At 43.9% G+C, this 8,712-nt stretch overlaps 1 protein-coding gene across 1 annotated transcript in view; it reads left to right on the forward strand.

The window, feature by feature from the left end:
- Nucleotides 1-8,712, forward strand: part of LOC104523042 (inositol 1,4,5-trisphosphate receptor type 1-like) — a gene marked incomplete at its 3' end in the record, with an annotated part of 165,575 nt that overhangs the window by 115,608 nt on the left and 41,255 nt on the right. The window contains 3 exon segments of the mRNA XM_029084380.1: nucleotides 7,783-7,963; nucleotides 8,590-8,710; nucleotide 8,712. The exon segment at nucleotide 8,712 is cut by the window's right edge and continues 129 nt beyond it. Of these exon segments, the coding sequence (XP_028940213.1) occupies nucleotides 7,783-7,963; nucleotides 8,590-8,710; nucleotide 8,712 (303 nt within the window).

Here is an 8,712-nt window from a genome sequence, read left to right on the forward strand (position 1 = left end):
TCCTGATGCTCTGCTGATCTGCAGCACGTGAGGAGACTCGAGATGGCGAGCCCCTGGGAGCACGCCGTCTCTTTCACGTGGATTTTAATGAAGTATCCATCTCACTTCAGCCTTTAGATGCCACCGTGTTGAAAACAAACAAGTCCTACTGATAGTGCACGGGGACAGAGTCGTTCCTGCAGAGATTATTTTGTTTTTATCACGGGCAGTAAGATGCAGAGGTGAGTTTGTGGTGATACCACGTAGTCTTCCTACTTGAGCTGCAGCTGATGCTACTTTCTGAAGTGTTTAGGCCATCAGTATTCCTGTGTCACAGCATCCTTCAGTCTTTTTGCCCAAAGGGAGCTTCTGTGCTTAAATTTTGAGGTGCCTGTGTGGTTGAGCAATATAAGCCAAAAATAAAAAAAGGAGGAGAGGTGCTACATCAGGGTTCAGCTGCATTGCTGCTTCTCCATTCTTGGTAGCCTTGTATCATTCATGGTTCTTGGGTACCATGGAGCTCTTGTGTGGCAATCCTCTCGGCGTTCAGGTGTCATCCTGGTCCTGTGAGGAACAGGGACATAAATTGCTAATTTTCCCTATTCCTCTCCATGGGATCCAGGTCCAACCTAAACTTTTAAGATGATCCCTAGCAGGATTAAAGTCCTCCACAAGCAGGCAGAGGCAAGCTAGTCAGAAAAACAAGGTCATGCTGCCTTTTTTTTTATTTTTTTTGGTAAGCACAGGAATCAACAAAGCGATGTTATATAACTTCTATTTATATCCCACTTGCTCACTAGCTGCAGGCATACAAGAGTAGCTGAGAAGGGAATTTAATGAGCTCTCAGGGCTTGCTCACCTTCCAGAGCGGGTAGGAGCCAGCTTGGGTTTTGTTTTTTTTTTTTGAAGTGCGTCAGCAAATGAAACTGGTGGTGGGTGGGTGGTTTGGGTAGGTGGACTGACTTGTTGCTATGGTTTTCTTTAATTCCTCTGTCTCTCGAGAAGATCTTACACTTTTTTTTTTTTTTTTTTTTTTCTTTTTGGGGAGTCTGCAGACTTCCTTGTTTCTCACACCTACACGGAGCTCACTGGTTCGGTGAGGAAGTGGGATTCATGCTCCTGCCATGCAGGAACCTCGCGCACATTAACTGAGTGACCCGGCGGGTGCCTGCTCCCACATGTACGCAGGAGGAACTCAAATTTAAGGCTCTGTGCTGAAAGCAGGTCAGGTCCCCAAGTCTCCCACGCTTTGGAAGCCATCTGCTCTGTCTGTGGGGGGTTTAAACCCTCAACCCAACAGTCACGTTTCTACCTGTTGTTCCCCCAGTGTGCCTTCACCTCCAGTCATCACCTGGTGTCACTTCACTGTCCTGTACTGGCTCTGGAAGGGCACGGGGGGACCGCAGCGGCTGTGAGGTAGAGACCCTGGGGTCTGGTCTTTTCTCCTTGTGAAATGACTCTAAATTGCATCGGATTTAGGTGTTGCAGTAGGAGAAGGTGTAGGACATAAGGGCTTTTCCCAAAAGGAGTGGTTCAGTTTTGCTGCTGCTTTCATTTAAAGCTGGTTTGGGAAGGTCGAGCGTTTACACGGGTTGGTCTGTGGATGCTCGTGTACCTCCAAAAACATCCTCCATAATTTGGGGGAGAATGGCTGTGAGTAGAGCCTTGCAGGATGGCATGTGGATGCCCATGACGAAGAGTTTGTCTTATTTGTGGAAGGTAGAGCTGGGAAGTCCCCCTTCTGCTTTCAGGACAAGGTTTATTTTAGAGTTTGAAAACAAAAAAAAAAAGCAAACAGGCAATTGAGGTGTTCTGGCAGATTTTCCGTACGGGTTTATTTCAAACTGTGAAGTGTGTTCAGCATGAAATATTTCAGCTGCCATTTCCTTAAGCTATGCAAGACTAATGATATCTACCACTCACACCTCAGAGCAATGGATCTTTAGCGAGCCAGGACGTATGGAATAGATTTTAAGGAGAGGGATCAGTGATATTTGAAATAAATAAATGAGGGGGAAGAGAAGGCAAAGTCAGATTTGGATGTTCTGCAGTGGAAGCCTTCGCTGTATGTTTAGGCAGAATGTAAAGGGTCAGCGTTTGTATTTAATTCAGTATTTGTGTTGCAGTGCAGTTCCCTTTAAAACGTGGCTGCTCTGAAGTAGCCCAGCTAGAAGAAATGCTACGGGGGTGGGAAGCTCTTTCTGCAAACATGAAGTAGCACAGAAGTTTTGCATTAGTTCATGCTGGCAGCCTGTCCAGATAACCCAAGCAAGTTAACATCCCTGTAATAATCCCCTCTAACGTTGGAATAAAGTGTCCTGAATGGAAGCCAGAGCTGATCCCTCCCTTGTATCTGGAGGGACTTTCCTCTTTGAAATCCCCCTGACTAGTCGAGTTCCTGGGGTGTTGTCTGTTCACTGGCATGAGAGAAATGGGGAGGGAGATAACAAGTTTGCTTTAATTTGGGAGGTGTTTGCTGGGGCTTTGCTTTCCCTTATTTATTGGTTAATCAAGTATTTGTTTTCCTGGGGAATTCTTTGGGATCTGTTTGGATGGTCTGGCAGGGATTAGTGGCTGTGGTCTGGTGAAACAGCTTTGTGAATTACAGAGGGTGTGGACCGGCAAAGGCTGTGTCCTCCGCGGGATGACGGCAATCTCAGTGTGTGGGTTCTGCAGCCAAACGCTCGCCTAAAACCAGGCCACCCTTCTTCCAGGAGGAAACATGCAGCTGAGCAGATGGATCTTAAACCCAACGCTTGCTAATAGGTCTTAGTTCTGTTTCTCACAAGGCGATTCATTCAGACAGCGGATACAGTCCAGCCTGTAATTACTGAGTCTGGGGCAGAAAGCCAAGCTAATTCGATGCAAAACAATCAAATGGTTGTTCCTTTTCTCGGTTAGCAAAACGCTTGTGACTTGGGGGCAGAGCCAGCTAACAGGTACAGTGTAGGGGAAGGTGTTCCCAGTAAAGGTGACAGCCCACACAGGCAGAACTGGGTGAGTCTTTCAAAGCCAAGAGCTAGAAATAAGCTGCCTTCAGCTGGTTTTTTTTTTCCTATTTTACAATCCTGCGCTGGGCACAGACTCACTCATCATTAAATTTATTGTGAATTAATTAAATTTAGAGTGGATTGGTTAGCTGGGTCTGTACTCTGTACATCCTACACAAAGGTATCGGTCTGCTGCGTTTTATGGCTTTGCTCACCAAAGGGCAGGTGTCAGCTCTGCTGGTTAAAAAACCAGTTTGCTCCCGATTGCTGGTACATGAGGCACGTTAAGGAGCGTTTGTCCGTGCCCTGTGGTTATCCTGCCTCTGGAATCCCTCTCCCCTGAGCTGCTGGGTAGTTAGCTAAGCTTCTCTTCTACTCATCATTTGCAAATTATGCATATTCTGTGTCAAAGATCATGGAAGGCAAGGCAGGGAGGGAGAAGAGGTGAAGTGGTAATGCTAGGAAATGTTCTTTGCTGATTTTTTTTTTTGTTTTAATGTGATTCTACAATCCAGATTGTTAATGATCCGCAATATTTAAGAATGTGCCAAAAAATAACAACCACAGAAAATTATATTAAATAAAATGCCAGCAAGTAAAAATAGTCTTTTCAGTTTAGCAAAAAAAGTAGGTAAACATTTAGCAGTGTGTGTAAATAATTTGAAGGGAAGAGGACACCAAGTTCCTGGGGATAACCACAGAAGAGACAGAAACTTAGAGAAATGTTTAAAATCAGTGACTGGAAGTTAGTGACATAAGAAGGAGCTTAATCACATGTTTCTAACAGTTATTAACCACTGGAACAGACTAGACAGACATAGTTCATCATCTCCAGTGCCTGCTAAAGAAAGCTAGGATGCTTTGCTCAAAAGTGAAGGGCTGATGTTGCTCAGAGCTGGCTCAGGCTGTAGCTGATCAATGCACTGCAATTTAAACTCAGCCTTTGATTTATTTTCTAGCAAAATCAGTCACTTGTTTTGCAGCTTTTCTTCTGCAACGTGTTTTGTGTGGACCAGGGAAGTGAAGTCGTAGACAGGATGGTGATAGTGTTTGCTTATCGTCCGTTGGCTCAGAGGCTTAGGCTGGAGGGAGAAGGAGTAAGAGGGATGTTCTGCTGTGCATGAGGTTTCTGGTTGGATTTCTTTAGGAGCAGTTGGGTGATGGAGAGGAGAAGGAAGGAGGAGTTATTGCACTGGTACCTGGTGGTACTAGTTGTTTTGCTCTGTGGTGTTTTAATAGACCACTTTGGATGTCAGGAGAAGGAATTGGTGTGGCTGGCTTTGCAGATGTGCAATGCCTGTGTTGGGTTCTTCTCCCTCCATCCCTTTGAAACACAGACAGGCTCATCATAATGCTTGATGTATCATGTGCCTGTAAAGGAGCAGCATACTGCTGCTTGCCTAGAGCTTCATACCTGCATGGAAACAGCCTACCACAGAAATACATTTATTCTCCAGTCGCCTACAAGACTTTGAACTTGCAAACGTTTACGCAAGAAGATTTTCCCCTTGTGTTTCTTAACAAAGCTCTTTCCATTGCCCCAAGTTAGTCTTGAATGAGTTTGTGGAGGTGGCGGTTGCTCCACCTTTAAAAATGATTGAGAACTCGTTGCGTGATGCCCTTGCACGTGGTAAGAGAAGCGATCGTGTTAGGAGCTTGTGCATGTCACATGCAGATGTTTTTGAGTTTCTTTCATCCCGTGGCTATGTAATTAATTGTGATCACATTATCTCTGATATTCTAGCATCAGAGAAGTCTTGGTTCATTTCATTGGCTGGTTGCTGTGCTCTGGAGAGATATTGCATTTCAATGAGGTGTGATCCTTGTGAAGCTGTTTGCTGAATCCAGCATTCATGAAGGAAACCTCATGATCTTTGTGTCGTGTGATGTCTCTCATTTAATGGCAACGACTCTTAACAGTCATAAAGAAAATACATTTGAAATAAAGTACAGTTTCATACTGCATGACTTTAGCACTCCATGTGAGCAGGCAACTGGTCCAATGCCAGCATCTCGAGTACGAGATGAAGCTCATATCTTCACTTGCCTTTCAGGTAGCTTTTCCTCTGCTACCTCATACTGGGATAGCCAGATGCAGCCCCACATACTGGTATGTTACAGGTCATGGATCCCTGCCCTCCAGTAGGTTTCTAGGAGATGACACGTCCCAGCTTGGTGGTGGCTCAGTCATCAGGAACAGCTGATGCCAAGTGCTCCTGTGTCACTGGTACATTACAAGCACTATTCTTCAAAAACACGTGTGAGTGTAGAATTTTGCTCTTCTCTTTGTTCCAAGCTGCTCTCCTCACACACTTGCTCATGGTTGCACAACGTCTATGTGCAAGCCAGGACCCTAGCACAGTGTAGTCTAAAATGGCCACTCTATTTCCATTTTAAAAAGGGAGATTTTCCCAGTTTTTGCTTTGAGGCTATATCTGTAAATAAATTTCAGGATTTTTGTCACAATTATCACCACCAATTACCTGCTCAAGCACAACATGCAAGATCGCACCTCTTAAAATACAGTCTCTTTGATAGCTGGCATGTGGTTGATTCGTATGTGTGAAGGTGATAGGCATCCTGACCTCAACTGAAACAATCATTTTGTGACAGCCATTGAATGTATGCACAGCACGCACAAGAAAGCTTTACTGGAAATGTTTGTTTCATTTGTTGTTTTTTTTTTTCTCTGAAGTGCAGTGGAAAGTCAGTTAAGAAGCTTGAAAAGACGACAAAAATCAAGCCTGTCAGCAAATAACAATTACTTGCATACAAGGTATTTTTGCAGTGTGGTTCATTTAAAAAAAAAAAAAAAAAAAAAAAGCTTTTCCTTCACCTCTACTTCATCACAGGGAAACTTCTCCTCTACAGGCTCTTGAGATGTGCAGCCAGGTGACAACCATCACTCACCTGATGAGCTAATTGTGTTATTTTTCGGAAAACAGTTACATTTTCTAGAGCTGAGGCCTTACGCTGGTCTATGTGCAAATTATTATTGGTGTGCTCATTGTGTACTACTGGTAGAGTAAAATCTTCAAGATGCAACTTAGATGCAAACTCTTCCTCTGTCTGGACTTGTAGCCACCAAGTAACAGACTGTGCTTCGAAGGGCTGGCTGTCCAAATAGCCCAGCCTTGGGTTTGGTTCCTGGTCAGCAGCGCAGGGAAACTGTGGTAATGCAGCTCTTGGTTATGGTTGTGGTTTGATGGTATTCTGTCCACGTCTGGTCAGGTCAAAGAGTCAGTTGAGAATAAAAAATATATCTGGATAAGTGCAGTGTCATTCAGACAGAGGATGTTTTTATTTGGGTATATTTGATGAGAAAACATTACAATTTTTGGTATAAGTATCGGATTAGGGAATAATTCTGCAAATGTTATTAAATAAATTGGGCACCCAAATCATCTCGTGTCATGTCACAGGGCCCAGCACAGTTTCTGTTGCAGTGACTCTCAGTAGAAGGCATCTCTTGCAGCGCTCTGGCACATCTCTTTGTCTGAATGGATGGATGGCAGGAGAAGGTACCAGCGTGGCTGGCTTGGCGGGTGAGCGATGCCCGTGCTGGGCTCTCCTTTCCCTCCTCTTTCTTAATCACTAGAAGTAAGAATGAACTCTTAGGAGTTTACCAGAGATGGTCTGGGCAGGTAGAAGGTATTGCAATGGTGGGAAGGATATCTCATGTGAATATTGACCAACTTCTTTAAATAGTAGCTCAGTCTGTAATCAAAGACACAACTTTATTAGTGTTTCAAAGTCATTCAGCGCTGTTCTGGCTGCTGCTGCTTGGGAGTGATCAAAGGCAGGCGTGCCAGCGACGGCCTCGTGTGCTCTGCTTCGCAGAAAAGCGGGCAGGATAGATTGCTATTCCCATTTTAATTTGTTTTTTCAATAAATCAGGCTTCATTCCTATTCATCATGTAAAGCTGTTGGATCGTGAGCCGCTGCAGAATGCTAACTAATTTCATAATACTCTGCATAAGGTGACCCACTTACAAGTTCATCCTTCAGTCGTGTTTAAGCTCTGGTCCTGATTTATGTAACAGCATATTGGTTTCATCAAGAGTTGTCTGATCACTCACTGTGTTGGCTCTTTTTTGACCTGTACATGATTTGTATTCTCCTCAGTTTTAGGAAGAACTTTCTGTCTCTGTGCACATATGGACAGAAGAACATTAATAAAACTTTTTAAAAGTAGTCAATGCTGTGAGTTTTTCTGTCACTTGAAGATATATTAGAGGAGGAATTATAAGGAGCTTTTAAGTTGTCTGCAGCAGACAGGGCAATGGAAATTTCACACGGAATATCCCTCGTTACATTGCCCTGTTTGTACATTCTTGGACCGCGATTGACTTTGACTATTGGATGTTATGAGTGACAGTCCCTTTGATTTGAGGGTGGGAAGGCAGGACAGTTTTTTCCCTCTGTCTTTTGCTCATACTCTTTTGTTTCTGAACTGAGAATCAAATTACAGATAATTCCATTGTCCTTATCTTACCTCAATTCATTGTACTTACCTTAATTCCCTTACTGAGGGAGAAGTGTGCTGCGTAAATGTATTAGGGCTGGTGTGATTTATTGCACTCGCTTTGCTTTAAAAGTATATTTGGAAGATGTTAGTAAGAGAGTTAACGCAGCTGAGACACTTGGGCTTCCTTAACAATAAAGTATGAGTTTCCATTGCTCTGGGTTTCGCTTTACTGAAAACTAATTAACCTCGCAGTCCTTCAGGGTGTCACGCAGTGCAGGAAGGTGGAAGGATCTGTGTTCAAACCTGTGCATGAAGGTTCAGATCCTGTTCCATTTTCTCTCGTAGCACTCGTTCTTCTGCCGACTGACGGAAGATAAGAAATCTGAGAAGTTCTTCAAGGTTTTTTATGATCGCATGAAAGTGGCACAGCAAGAAATCAAGGCTACTGTCACAGTCAACACCAGTGACTTAGGAAATAAAAAGAAAGATGAAGACTCAGACAGAGACGTACCGAACAGGAAAAGAGGTAATCCCCAGTTGTTCTGTTTCTGAAGCGACAAGGGAGTCGAATGCTGTGTTTTGAACTCATTTCAACTGATGCAATAATGCTCTGATCTCTGATCCCACAGAGCAAAGTTCAGAGATCAGTGGTGCCCTGGCTCAGGATTTCAAGAGCTTCATCCCCTCTTCATCCATTTGTGAGATTGAGCTATTGAAATGATGAAAAGTATTTCTGAGATGAGACTCTGCCACCTTGTCTATCGTGACAAGCTGCCCAAATCTGATCCATAGTAACGACCCTGGACTGTGGGTTGTGGTCAGTGCCTTCTCTAACAATAAGTGGAGAAATCCTAATTTTCTTCTCTAGCAAGTCCTTTTATCGTAACTCCTGATAGCACTAGATGTGTGTGCCCTAACCAATTAATACCAGAACTTATAACTTTAATGTGGTTCGCATAAAAGGTGCAAAGAGAGTGCCATGAGAGATCCTTCTAAACTCGAGACCCTCACATCACACTAAACATACTTACCAAAAGAACTGGCGATGAATAGCTGGCCTGCGCGTGAAACTGTGATGGGAAATGTGTGAATGGATTTTCTGGTCCCCTTTTTTCAGTTTGCCTAAGGAAAATCTGTTCTTGTGTGTTTTAGTGAGAGAGCCTATGACCCAAATTACCGAGGAGGTCCGGGATCAGTTACTGGAGGCCTCTGCAGCTACGAGAAAGGCTTACAACACTTACCGGAGGGAGGCTGATCCTGATGACCATTATTCAG

This window comes from Antrostomus carolinensis, unplaced genomic scaffold (assembly GCF_000700745.2).
Source record: "Antrostomus carolinensis isolate BGI_N321 unplaced genomic scaffold, ASM70074v2 scaffold21193, whole genome shotgun sequence".
NCBI lineage: Eukaryota > Metazoa > Chordata > Aves > Caprimulgiformes > Caprimulgidae > Antrostomus > Antrostomus carolinensis.